Raw genomic sequence first — 14772 nt, 5'->3', positions numbered from 1 at the left:
TGGGTCCTTTACATCTTCCATGCTGAAGCTCAACACAGGCTCCCCTCAGGTCTGTGTGCTCAGCCCAATACCTGTACTCGCTGTATACATATGACTGCATATCCTCTGCACTCTACCCACTGCGCCACCTCGGCTAGATGAATCTTTAAGAATGTTTTGAACTTTCTTAAGGCAGCGGGAACTATAGAGCTCTTCCAAGGAGGGGAGAGCCAGTGGTTCTACCACAAAACCGCGGAGGACAAAATCGTGCTTGACGAAAGCGCGCATTTGACGTCATCACAGCACGACGAAAACATCGCGCTGTGATTGAAAAATGTAAAAAAAAAGCGAAAACCTTACCCTAACCCCCCTAAACCTAACCCTAAATCTAACCCTAAACCTAACCGTTAACGTAATGCTAAACCTAACCCTAACCCTTACCTTTATGTGAATTGGCTTGCTTTAATTTTAATTTTATTTCAATTTTTAATTTTTTCCGTCGCGCTGTGATGACGTCACATGCGCGCTTTCGTCGAGCGCGATTTTGTCCTCCGCGGTTTTGACGGGTCACGGAGCCAGTTTGGTATAGTGGTTAAATGCATTAGGCAGGAAACCAGGAGAGAGTTAAGTTCTACTTTCTCTCAGCCTTAAGAGACAACAGCTAACTAATTCTAAAAATCCTTGCGAAGAAAACCTCAGTGACCTGTCTTGGCCCTCTCCTCAAATTGGTCACAATTGAACAGAAGAAAAGGCAGCAATTAAAGCCGCTGGATTAAAGCGATAGCATGAAGCCTCCAAAGGTGGAAAGCCATTACCACTTTACTCATCTTTCCCAGAAAGTGAATACAGTAGTTGAGACTGGCTTGCAATCAACAGCATCCCCAAGAATTTGAAATTGCGAAAACTCTGGGCTGCAAACTCTTCCCCTCCCATATATCCGGCTGCTCGTAATTAAATGATTCTCTCTGAAGACAGTTTCTTCAGTTGAAGTGCAATCATGGCTGCTTTGGGGAGAAGAGAAACATTTCCAATTACACAAGATTAGATCAGACACTGATTGCTTCCTATAATTATCGGACCAGGAGAGGACAGGTTTGTGTAAAAGCCTGATAGATCTTGGATGCAAAGATTGCCACCCTATTAACGCTCGGCCAAGATCCCTGAGATTTATAAACCAGAAATAATCCAACATAAAAGTGGAATTTGTAATGTTGATGCCTATAACCTACCCTTAATGCTGATACCTAATTTGAGGCAGATCCAATTGACTGCAAGGAAAGATGCAAACTGTTTACTACAACACTGTTCTGTCTCTCACCCGCCTATCCATCCAACATCTCAACGAGGAAAATGTTTCTCCAAGCAGAAAAATGATGGTGGTTTTTTTTTTGATAGCTAGGAAAGCAGATACACCCAAAGGGTTTCATACAGAAGGTAAGTGGTGGCAACTTCAGGAAAGGATGACAAAAGTGGCATTGCTCCATTTTAAAAGAGCCGAGGTGGCGCAGTGGTTAGGGTGCAGTTCTGCAGGCCACTTCAGCTGAGTATTATCTGCAGTTCGGCTGTTCTAATCTCACCGGCTCAAGGTTGACTCAGCCTTCCATCCTTCCGAGGTGGGTGAAATGAGGACCCAGACTGTGGGGGCGATATGCTGACTCTGTAAACCACTTAGAGAGGGCTGAAAGCCCTATGAAGCGGTATATAAGTCTAACTGCTATTGCTATTTTGGTGCCAAAGCAGACCTGCATGTTTAACTACGGCTTGGTGGAACCAGTGTGATGTGGAGAAACTCTGATCACAAATATAAGATGCAGTGCAAATTCTCATCTTGCAAACCAGGTTCACTTAACAACAGTGTTACTAATTTAACAACTGCAGTGATTCACTTAACAAATATGGCAAGGAAAGTCGTAAAATGGGACAAACTCACTTAGCAACTTAAATTTGGGGCTCAACTGTGATCATAACTTGAGGACTATCTGTATTACACATACATCCCTAAGATGTAGGTGGAATCTGCAGTATGTGGGCTAAATCTAAACATTTACTCTGAGTACAGGTAGTCCTCATCTTGTGACCATAATTGAGTCAGGAATTAAGATTGAAAGTTTTGCCGATCATTAAGAAGATCACCATGGGACCACAACCAATTTTACCACCTTTTTTGCAGCAATTGTTGCCCTGATTATCAAGCTGGTTGTTAAGCAAACATTATTATCCACATTTCTGTTTGCCAGAAATAGGAAGAAAAAGCGAATTTCTTGCGGGGGAAAAAAACCCATTTGTAAATGGTGATTTTGTGACTTCGGGATGCTGCAAAACCACCTTAAATGTGAGTCAGTTATCCAAAGCAATAAAACAGGAATTAAATAAGAATTGCCAAAGCTGGAACTTTAAAGGCAGTTTGTAAGTAGCAATGGGGAGGTTGGTGATTATTTTGGTCATTAAGCAACTTGCCATGTTGAGGAGATCAGTATAGATCAAGGGTGTCAAACTTGATTTCATTGAGGACCACATCAGGGTTGTGGTTGACCTCGGGCGGTAGGGGGCGTGGCCAGAGTGGGCGTGGCCAGCTCGACGTCAATTGTGTCGGGAGCCCCTGTGGTGGCCCAAGCACTCTGCCAGCAAAAACGGGCTCACGAGCTCCGTTTCCAGCTGCAACAGCCTCCTGCAACCCTCTGCCAGCGAAAACGGAGCTCAGGAGGCCCACATGCAGCCCTCCCGAGCTCTGTTTTCACTGGCAGAGACCCTGGGGTGGTCCTTTGCTGTTTTCAGGGCATCCCACAGGCCACATAATAATATCTATCCTTGAGTACTCCCCTCTATCTCAAGCCTATTCAACTAGTTATCCCTAAAGCAGTGTTTCGCAAGCCTGGAAGCATGAAGATGTGTGGACTTCAACTCCCAGAATTCTGGCTTGGCAACTGGAGAATTCAGGGAATTGAATTCTTCCACATCTTCATGCTTCCCAAGTTTGAGCAAGATTGCTTTTGGTAACTGCAGTTCACTCTGTGTAGGTGTGCGTTAGTTGCAGGACCTATATACAGCAATGGTGGGATTCACTTACCTTCGCTACCAGTTTGCAAATGTGAGCACACTCACGCATTCGCAGAAGGTTGTGCGTTACTTTGGGGCGGGTGGGTGGAGCCTCCAGCAGCCGCTACTACTGGTTGACCTGAACCGGTAAGAGCTGGCTGAACACCCCCTCTGATATACAGTACATTCTCTTACCTACAACTGATGTTCTGTGTGTGCATATAAATATAAATAAAAATAAATGCGAATTCCATGCTCCCTTTAGTTTGCCTACCAGATTGCTCCCCATTAAAGTCAATCTATTTTAAAGCACCTTAATGGGATGGCATCCATTAGAACGGAATAGTCTTCTGTTTAAATGATTTATTGGTTAAGAATGCTATAGACCAGTGTTTCTCAACCTTGGCGACTTTAAGTCCTGTGGACTTCAACTCCCAGAATCCCCCAGCCAGCAGAGCTGGCTGGGGAATTCTGGGAGTTGAAGTCCATAGGACTTAAAGTCGCTAAGGCCGAGAAACACTGCTATAGACATTTAAGATCTAATGTACCGTATTTTCCTACCAGTCCCTTGAGCTGTAGTCAGCTACTTTAATTGAGTGGATAACAACTGTGCCTTTTTAAATATATTACGTGAAACAGAACAGGAAGTCCTTACGACCACAGTTTCCCTTCCTAAGCAAACTAGTTGTTAAGTCACACATGGTTTTACAACTATGGTTAAGCAAATTACTACTGTTGCTAAGCAAATCTGGCTTTTGTAAGTTTGGTCACTATGCAGAGAGTTGTAAGTTGAGTACTACCTGTATTTTCATAATAAATAGCTGAATTATTCCCCCACCCCCCAAATAGGCAATCTTTTTTCTCCTGCTGCCCAAACAGCTGATTATGCCACTAAAGATGGTTCTTTGAAGGAGCCGAGGTGGCGCAGTGGTTAAATGCAGCACTGCAGGCTACTTCAGCTGACTGCCGTTCTGCAGTTCGGCTGTTCAAATCTCACCGGCTCAGGGTTGACTCAGCCTTCCATCCTTCCCAGGTGGGTAAAATGAGGACCCGGATTGTTGTTGGGGGGGCGATATGCTGACTCTGTAAACCGCTTAGAGAGGGCTGAAAGCCCTATGAAGCGCTATATAAGTCTAACTGCTGTTGCTATTGGCTTAAGCTCCCTGGATTCCAATGGGAGCACTAGGAATGACCCAGAACAATCCTTGGACGATAGTGTACCGTCAAGAGGTGGCACGACGGCCATTCCTCAAGTCAAGCTTTGCAAAACCGACAGTCTGACATTAGCGGGGAGCGGGGAGGGAAGAGAATTGGAATGAAAGGAGTAGATGGGGAGGAAGGGAAGGGAAACCAAAGCACACCGGCCGAGAAATGAGGAACATCTAACCAAGGTCATCCATCCGAAGCAGAAACGGAAGGCTCGCTACTCAATAATATACCAGCACCTAATTGGTCATTTGTTGGTACTATGGGGGGTGGCTTTTGTGAGAACCAGCTTTGCTATTCTTCTGTAACCATTGAAAGTACTCCGTAAAGTATATTCTTGGCAAAACAATGGCCCAAAAGTCTTTCTTCACTGGATGAATGAATGGGATCTTGATGACCGTAATTGTCAGTAGGAGTGATTGAGTCTCTCTTATCATCTCTTCCCTTCAACTATTCATTTTGCCAAGCACCCCTGGTTTTAATTGCACTCTACAAAGCTTTTCTTACTTTTTTTAAATCTACATTTGAACTGACTGGTTGAAGGCTAATCTATTCTATAACCTCCTTGCTGGATTTTTATAGTTTTCCTGCTTTCTTAACTGTTTACTTTGGAATTCGGAGCCATTTTCGCTCTTTCACAGCAAGGAAGCCAGTGGTGAGAAAACTCAACTCTCTGATTTACATCTCTATTCCATTTGATTTACATCTATATTGGATTTTACTATAAGGGTTTTTGTTTTTATTCGTTTTTCAAAAGCGATGGTCTTTTTTAACGTTTGATGGGGAAATTCCTTTTTCTTTCTTTTCTTTTCTTTCCCATTCTCGGCGAACATTCGCTGGCTGGGGAATTCTGGGAGTTGAAGTCCGGACATCTTCAAGTTGCCAAGGTTGAGAAACACTGTGCTAGGCAGATTATCAATTAAAACAACTAGAAAAGACAATTTCTCATTCGGTCACTGTCTTCCTTCGTTTCTACATTATTTTAAAATATAATCACTACAATTTGACCTACACACAAGTATCTTAAGTTCAGAATAGTTGAAGAGAGTTGAGATATTGTTTTTCAACTATAGGAATTGGTAGACAAAAGATTCACAACCTTTTCTCGCTGTTATCACCTCAATGGTCCCATTTATTAATTTTCTTTATAACTCTTGCTTTTAGGCAGAGGGCTGGCAATTTGCTACTGAAGAAGCCCTGTGATCTCAGTGATAAAAGTATAACACAAGGAGCTATGAAACAAATTCCAAAGAGGAAATAAAAGTTGTGTTATGAAATTTTGCTGAGGAAGAACAGAATGCTGTTTCTCAGCAATTGCAAAACCGCAGTATGAATCTTTCTCCTCTTCCAACAAACACACTTGGTTTTTGCCTCAATGTACAGAATTCATCTGACCCCCAGAAATGACGACAAAATGATTGTAATCTTGACAGTGAGAGACAATCTCTTAGGATCCTACTAAGTCAGTGGTTCCCAAACTTGGCAACTTTAAGACTTCAACTCCCAGAATTCTCCAGCCAGCTAGCCATACCCTTACTGGGATTAGAACCTGTGCTGTATTGCATTTCAGGCAGATGTCTTAACCATTAAGCCACAAGGTTCTTCTCCTTATCAGCTGAGCCAGGGAATAGGTATGTATTTAGAGCAGTGGTTCCCAAACTTGACAACTTTAAGACTTGTGGATTTCAACTCCCAGAATTTTCCAGCCAGTTCTCTTAAAGTTGCCAAGTTTGGGAACCACTGTACTAAGTAGATACTATGCCTCTTGCACTTGTGCACCTATGCTTTGGCGTCAAATGCGCTGGATGAATTCTGGCGATATGTAAAACGAGAATGAAAACACTACTTAAATGTGTGCTCTGTTAAAGTATAACGTGTAGCCCGACGTGGCACGACATAACCACGAACGTCAAAAGCGCGCCGACAACACCGCAGCGCTAAAACCGCGATGTCAAAAGCGCGCCCACAACAGCGCGCCGACAGAAGCGCAATTTAACTTAAGGTAAGGTTTAGGGTTAGGTTTAGGGTTATGTTACAGCGCGCTTCTGTCAGCGCGCTGTTGTCGCGCTGTTGTCGCGCGGTTTTGACGGTGCAGTTTTGTCACCGCGCTTTAGTCACACTACTTACTTTAGTCTACCGTGGTTTTGTGGTGGAACCGTAGCCCGAAGGTGTGTGTTCTTTAAATTTCCAATTTCTAATTCGGTTGTATCTCCCCTGTTGCTTTTGTTTTAATATTCAAAGGATGACAAGTTTCCGTACTTCATACAACTAGATTTAATAAGTTATTACAGAAAAAAAAATTAATTCCAAACTACAAAGTTGAAGCAGTTGTAAGCAATAGCAGCGTGGAGCTTCATGTTTTAGTCACAGTTCCATACAAAGCATTAGTCCAAGCCAAAAAAAGTAAAAAATAAAAGGTTAAAAGCCTTTTAGGGTTACTAGCAAAACCAGTTTAAAGAGAAACATGTAATAAAAGATATGGTACACTGGAAATTAGTCAGTTGAAAAAAAAAAACGAACAAGTACAGAGATCTTAGCTGTGAACACTCATCTCCATTATTTTAGACAGCAGATTACAAACACCTAATACTTTATACCCCAACAGAACAACATCCAGAAATAAACCGGCAAAAAAATAAAATAAAAAATAAAAGCAGAAATGATTTTCCTGTATTAGCACCCTGGATATCTATTTGTTGCTAAACAACGTTAAATAAATTTAAAATGTGCAGAATAAAATAACAGCTCTTGCTCTTCTCCTGTTCAGGAGTAAAATCATAGCATGAATATTAGAACAGATTCTATGGTTAAAGACAGAAACACTACAACAGTAGAAATTAAGAGAACTTTTTCAGTGGGGAAAAAAAAGGAATGCTGACATTATACAAACTGGTGTAAAAAGCAGCTCTACACAAAAAGGCAGGTTTAACAAAATAGTTTTTAAAAAAACCAATCTGTGACTAATCTTTCACTCGTATCTTGCAAGTAGAGATGTCACAATACTGAAATATTAACGTAGGAGATTTTTCTCCCAGTAAAGCACTGTATTTTTTTGTACTACTCTAACAAAGATAATGAAATCTGTAATAACTGCATATTTGTAATACGGTTGTCTTTTAACCCTGCTTTCCTACAAGGCAAGTGTGTAGGCAGGAGTGTAAGCACACACTCAACCTCATCCCATTCTTGCAGGGGGAAAAAAAATTCTCCTTCACTTCTACTGTATTATGCTTTTACAATTTGTGTATAATTCCAACCATAGAACCTAGAGTCTAAATGTTACTATTTGAAATTGCCTGTACATTACTTACAAAGAACTCACAAAAGGCCAACTCCAGATGTTTCCATAAGAGATCGTGGGGAACAGCTTCCCTTCAGCTGAAGTCCTCATAAAAACAGATAGAATCTGACCATGGATGTATCTGGAGAAGGCCGTTGTATTGTCTGTTTATGTAACACCATTGTGAGTTTGCAGGATCTAAAGCAAGGTTTTTTCAAACTTGGCAACTTGAAGATGTCTGGACTTCAACTCCCAGAATTCCCCAGCCAAGCTAGCTGGGGATTTCTGGGAGTTGAAGTCCACATACAGTATTTTCAAGTTGTCAAGTCTGAGAAACATTGATCTAAAGCAGTGTTTCTCAACCTTGGCAACTTGAAGATGTCTGGACTTCAACTCCCAGAATCCCCCAGCCAGCATTCGCTGGCTGGGGAATTCTGGGAGTTGAAGTCCAGACATCTTCAAGTTGCCAAGGTTGAGGAACTCTGATCTAAAGGAAGGGATAACGGTATCCAGCTTCCACGCAGAGGTTTTGCTAGTATTTCAGTAAATGGTAGGACAGGCAGAGGTGGAGATGAACTACAAAAAATGATGCAGTGTTATTTTGTTTAATAGCAGCAACGGATGCTGTACTTATGCTATAAGAGGCCTAACACAAGAAAGGGAGAAATATACAAGCAGCTTGAAAAAAAGTGCTCAGATCAGGTAATAAGGATTCCTATACATGCGTTGGGTAGCGCTAACTATGAGAAACTTACACTGTATGGGTTACACTGTTAACATTATGGAGATACTATACAATTTCCTCCATTTGTTCTGAATTACCATGTCAAGAGGCGCAGGGAAACGCAGCGTGAAGGACAGGTTTAATAAATAAATAAAAAGCGTGGCAGATCACCGAGAAGCCATTTGGGAGAGATTTAAAAGGGAATAATAGTTCAAAATAAAAAAGGATGGATGGATGGTTGGGTGCGGAGGAAGGGACTTAGCCAAGCCTTAATGCTGCGTAGTTCCATTGCTATTTTTCACCCGTTCACCCATTGTGCCCATGGTAATAATGGTGAGGATGCTAAACAGCCGAGATCGTAGACCTGCTATTTCTACAGATTGGAGTGAATTACAACAGCAACGGTGTTTTATTTAACATTGGTGTTGTACGAATCTAGACAGCGAACTGGTACTGTGACATCCCTATTGTCTTCCTAAATCATTCTGATAAAGGAAAAAGCTTCTAAAAAAGTATCACATCATTTCCCTGCTTCATTCTGTAATTTTATTGCCCAATTATTCATTACAGTTTTTTCAATCATTTCACATATCCAACCATTTTCACACCATTGTAAACCACATCAGCAAGTTAATACATAAAGCTTTGCATTTCAAAAAACTAGACACTTTAGTAACAATATTACAAAGGTTTTTTTTTAGCTTCAAAAATAACTGAAAATGAAAAAAATAAACTTTTAAAGAATTAGCATCATAAAATTAATTTATTCCAAGTAAAAATACAAAATAATATTAATGACATTGACCAGATATGAAAGCCTCTCCCACAAACGACTATATTAATGGTTGAGAAAGCATTCCTTAAAGAAAATCCGAAATAAAAATGAAAAATATGTCAATGTTTAAATTTCTCTTAGCAAAAAATCTTTCTAAAAATAACAATGAAAATCTGTCTCAGTACAAAGGCTACGTTACTATTGAAAAAATACCAGCATGAAGAAAAAGGTACATATTTGACAGTAGAAAAATGATCTTCGTGAATCACAATGTCTAAAGTTTGCAATGAAAATAAATTTGCAATAAAGATTTATGCCTTTTTTCTTTTCTTTTTCTTTTTTATACAAAGAGTACAAACAGTATTGCACATAACAACAAATAAGTCGAGGTTAAGTTGCTTTCAAAAAGAAAACCGACTAGTTCAAGTCTCGCACGGAGGGAAGGCCACGCGTGGGCCGGTGGTACCCAGGGGGGGGCTCCTTCATCCAGTTGTAGTTCAGAACACTTTTGTTTTAAAAAATAACTTCTTTTCTTGGAAGGACCCTCTTAGAATAACGGGGTAAGATATATTAACAACCTGGGGGGTGGGGGGGGGCACATTCATTTACAAAACAAAAGGGGACCTTGTTATAATTTAATAAACTAAAAATTATCTTTAAAAAAATACAAACAGAAGAACTCTCACAATTCTGGTCAGTCGTGCATAATCGCTTGATTATAAATATACAAATTAAGGGCAAAACAGGTTTTCCACCTTCTGTTCACAACTTCCAGCACCAAAGCAGTTGTTTTTTTTTTTAAATCTCCTCGCTGTACTCATTTTAATCTCATTGTTTTACATAACTTCCCCCCTTTTCTCCTTTCTTCCCAGCTATGTTTGTATGTGGAAAAGGGACATTTCTTCATCAATGTTTAATTGTTTCACATAATTAGGTAGACTTCGGTAGGATAGCTATGATCTTCAAACACAGTTATAAAGCTCTAACTTCTTCATTTTCAAAAACGCAAATAAGCATGAAAAAAATAAAGTTACCCATCTGTTAAATCATTTCCTCACAGAATTAAATTAATATATATTTTTTTCTGAATAAACTTACTTAGAAAATATTTTCTTTCCTATATTTCAAAATTGAGGTATTGCAAAAGATCATGTCAGTCAGAAAGCATGCCTTTTTTTTCTTTTAAAAAACAATAATCTGCCAACTATTGAAAACTGTCTAGTTACAAAAAGTAGTGCATAACAAATCTTGTATAGATGAAAAAAAGAAAGGGAAAATAAGAAGAAAACCCCAAACAAACCGAAATAGATTGCTGGGCTAGATAAAGCAATATCAGAAAAATGCCCAGGAGAAATTGCAAAAGGGATACCAAGAAGAATGAATATTTTTAAACCAGTAAAAAACTATTTTTTTTTTCAACAGAGAAATATTTTCTCCCCCTCCCACCCGCAAGCCAATAATTCCAACCGAATACAAAAAGAAAATGTAGAAAGTTACAACATCAACAAGGCCATCACAACACTCAAAATGGGGACATTTCAACACCTACTCGGCGGCGCCATATCCAGTCAAGACTGTCCCCAGACTTCCAAAACTAGGGATGGGGTGGGGGGCAGAGAACAAACCCACAGAAAACCCAGAAAAATAATGTACACATTCTCACATTTTCATAAATAGCACACCAATATGTGTTTATGTGTTTGCCTTGTAGCCCCATATTATATGCTAAAAAAATGTCCACTGTTCAGGTTAGATTTCAAATATATTCAAGCTTCACAGGATACATCCAGGATTTAAGAAATTAAATATCATACCCAAGTTAATTTTTGTACGCAGACATTTCTTTAGCACCGCTATTCCCAATCAAAAACGTGCCCCCGTTTTATCAGACGCAATCTAAGCTGGTAGTTTACATATGCTGGCGTGAGCTCTTTGGTTCCCTGGACATGGAGCCGCAGCTACATAAATAGTGCCAGCCTTTATGAGATAGGAACTAAGAGCTCAACACTTCTTTTGTGAGTGTGCATATGTACTTGTGTCTATGGTTGAACTTTCAAGAGAGTGTGAATGGTAGACATAGAGGCTTAAACAGTTAAGTTTGATCACAGTACTAGACATAATCACTTTACTATATATAAAATAAATTGCACAATATAGAGCAGAGCACCGCAAAGTACTTCGTCTATCATTCACAAATCTGTTTTAAGGATATTTCTACAGCTATTCTTTTTTTAAAAAAATATCTTGTTGTAATATAGGTGATACGGCTACGGGCTGATTTTAATTTCAGAAGCATCTATATAGACTTAGTCATGCCTTCCTCCAGTCAGTAACCTGTGCGTATGTGTCTGTGTGTGTGCGTGTGTGTGTTTTAAATTATTTTATTGAGTACTTTGTAGCCTACATAGAATCTTAATTGGTACGCTGTGGGCAGGTTTTTGTATTCGACATCTATAAAAAAAAATTATTGCATGCGTCAACCTGGTTATAAACATGCAGTCAAAACCATTGACCATCCTTGGAAGCTTTCTGAATGCTCCACTGATCTTCTTTTCAGCAGCCATCACTGTTTTAAATCACACACTTATCTTTTTTTCAACGATATACCCTAGCTTGAATAGAGTAATGTGGTATTAGTAATACCCTCTTAATAGCAGCAAAAGCTATTGCAGCATACATTTACATAACACTAAAAGGCCTAAACAAATAGGAAACCCTCAGCAAAACAGAAACGGGGTGTGGGAGGTGGGGGGTGGGGTGGAGAAAATGCGATCCGGCTTATGAGGTATCATCCTTATCAGTAAAAATAGAGAGCAACTAAATATCGTTTAGGGTTATTCCTACTCTGAATGATTGCTGAATATCCATTGTAAGTTTTTGCTACATCTGCCACCTCCTTGCGAGTGTTACCTTTGGTAAATCATGTGCTAGGGGGCAAATCAAAGTTTCTGAAAATAAGTGCATGCTCCAGTTTTAAAATAAAAGTACATAATTTAAAAATAAAAAAGTCTTAATCACATATACACCAACCCAATGGAGGCTGATGAACCATAGATAGCAGTCTACTCATTGTTAGCCGTGACAAGTCTCCGGTAAGAAATTAAGGTACCAAGCAGATGTTTGTGTGAATCAAAGTGCAAAATCAGTACAGTTACACTCTGCTAGGCTTGTATTATACTGGACGTAGCGTTCAGTAATGTGACTGTAAATAATCATAATCATCATCATTATAATCATAACCATCATCATAATAAAAAGACCCATCTCTTCATTAAAGTCAAGGATGAATGCACAGATTTCCAGAACACCAAAAGCCCTGAGGCAGCACTCCGTTCCCCCTTCAATCCAGTTGGCTCCAGTACTGCTGGCCTTCGGCCCGGGCCTCAGCTCCAACGGAAGGGCACGTGGCGGGGCCGGTCGCCTCCTTCCTTCACGAGCGGCTTGTGGAACTCCCGTCCAGCCCGAGAATGAATGCTCGCCCAACAGTATTCACAGTAATACTGCAAGCAGGTAACATTGGCACAAAAGAACGGGGCAAATTTTCCGCCACAGCGAGTACCCTGGCATTCATCACACATCTGATCATCAAGCACGTATGGCTTTACTTCCACCTGTAAAAAGAGGCGGGTACAGAGTCGGTCAGAGTCGGCATTTGGGAATGAGCCTGGCACGTCAGAATTGAGCAGAACGCCATACAACCTCTAGCGCAACCTCTCACAAAGTAGAGAAGAGCCAGAACACCCAAGCTTTAACGCAATGAGAAAGGGCTTTTCAGCTTTCAGACATCACATATATTGAACAGGAGTGGTAATTTTAATTGGTATATCTTGTCCTATCGTGCTGTTGCAAATTTAAAAAGCTGTATCAGAAAAAAAATAACTAACTTCACTCTTCTCATAAATTGTAAGCCTGTTTATGGCACAGAACTGTAGACATAATCTGGTGGAGATGGCAGTGGTGGAAATACAGTAGTGTCAGCTGATGCTACACTTTAACACAGCCCATTGAGTGAAAGAGGGAGGCTTTTCATTTAGAAGATATAAAAATATAAATATAAAAATATAAATTATATCTTCATTTAGAAGATATAAAAATAGACATGGAAAAAGGGAGAGTTATCAGGGTCATATATTATTGCAATTATCTCTTGCAGATCAAGAAGAATGAATGGGTAAGAGTTCCTTGTTATCAGTCCTGCAGCAAATCTCTTGGTATCAAAATTCTAGTTATTGATTCCAGCAATTTGAGCTCAGGATCACAGCTACATTTCCGTATTTCACAGCATTTGTAGGAAAGCTTGGTTTTTGTTACGTAAATTACCAAAGAAATTCTGCCTTTAATTTAATCATTGATAAAATATTACTGTCATTTCTTTTCCTATTACAAGGAATGTTTAGCATCTCTTTTTTGTCAAGTTTTAACGTCACTAGAGATTTAGAACAGAAAGGCCTATACAGGTATTCCTCACTCACTATTCCTCACTGACCACAATTGGGATTGGCAACTCTTTTGCTAAGTGGCGCAGTTGTTGTGTGATGGCATGGACTGTGCTGATTTATGACATCAGTTTCCGCTATGGTCTTTAATTGAATCACTGTGGTTCCTTAAGCACAATGTTATGTGACCATAACATGTGACCTCTTCCAGCTTCTCCATTGATTTTGCTTATTGGAAGTTGGTTGTGAGGGTCACAACAGGCAATCACATGACTGTGGGACCCTGTGAGCATCATAAATGCAGGGAAGTTGCCAAATGCTGTGATGGCCACTAATCTGAGGACCGATTGTAAGACTAATTTTTACTGCCATCATAAATTCAAAGAGATGCTGAACAAATAATCGGGAAGGGCGAATCAGGCATATATGAGTATGTTCCACATTAAAATATAATTAACCTTAATTTTCTAGTAGAAGTTCTATCTTTCTCACACTGCTTTATTTTTCTTGTAAACATATTAGACACTCTGATCAAAACATGTACTCCTACCTATTCTAACACACTTTTGAAAAATGTACTAATTTATATTATAGCAACTGTAAAGCAACTTTCAGCGACATAATCCTGGATTATAGATCAATGAATGGTCCAACTTCACCAGGCATCTGTGCAACTTGTCCGCAGAGTTAAGCCAACCAAAGGATGCTTCACTCACCCGTTTATCGATGTCATTGTGCTGGAGCTGGACAAAGCGTGCACTAATAGCGGCAATATAGCTCTGCTGATTGGAGAAAGCCACTCTGCCAGCACCTTTGGGGTACTTCAACTCTGGGTCTGTATCAATGCCAGCATAGCAGACTCCTCCATACAAACGATCCATAATCATAGCTAGTTCAACTATAAGAGATTGAGATTGAGATTTATTAGATTTATATGCCGCCTTTCTCCCAAGGACTCAGGACGGCGTGCAACAATTAAAAGAAACACATGATATAAAAGTTTAAAAAAAATTAAATGGAATATCCCAAACCCAATTAAAATTGACAATACATTTTTAAAAAAAGAGAGAGAGAACATGAATATGGTAAAATGGCCATAAATTTAATCTTCAGAATCTCCGGCAATTCTATACTGTTACTATTTTTACTTATTTCTTAGGACGCGAATCCCTCAATTGTCTTCCATTAACTACAAAACATTGAGAGCAGTGGGGAGGGGCAAAAGGAGTTAGAAAGACCTTCCTCAAATTGAACATGGAGTCAACCCTCAAAAAATCTAATAAAGGACACCTCTCACCTATCACACAAGAGACAAATTTATACAGAAAAATTTGAT

The 14772-nt window shown here is 39.8% G+C and overlaps 1 protein-coding gene across 6 annotated transcripts in view; it reads right to left on the bottom strand.

The window, feature by feature from the left end:
- Positions 1-8969: 8969 nt before the first annotated feature.
- Positions 8970-14772, bottom strand: part of CPEB3 (cytoplasmic polyadenylation element binding protein 3) — an 83331-nt gene continuing 77528 nt past the window's right edge. For all 6 annotated transcript variants that reach the window (XM_032232068.1, XM_032232067.1, XM_032232072.1 and 3 more), the window contains 2 exons: positions 14153-14334; positions 8970-12611 (listed from right to left, as the gene is read on the bottom strand). In XM_032232068.1, the coding sequence (XP_032087959.1) occupies positions 12384-12611; positions 14153-14334 (410 nt within the window). In that variant the 3' untranslated portion in view covers positions 8970-12383. The remainder of the gene's footprint in view (positions 12612-14152; positions 14335-14772) is intronic.

The sequence above is a fragment of the Thamnophis elegans genome, chromosome 15 (assembly GCF_009769535.1).
Source record: "Thamnophis elegans isolate rThaEle1 chromosome 15, rThaEle1.pri, whole genome shotgun sequence".
Classification (NCBI taxonomy): domain Eukaryota; kingdom Metazoa; phylum Chordata; class Lepidosauria; order Squamata; family Colubridae; genus Thamnophis; species Thamnophis elegans.
Note: the sequence above shows the minus strand (reverse complement) of the source record. Positions and strands in the feature narration are given on the sequence as shown.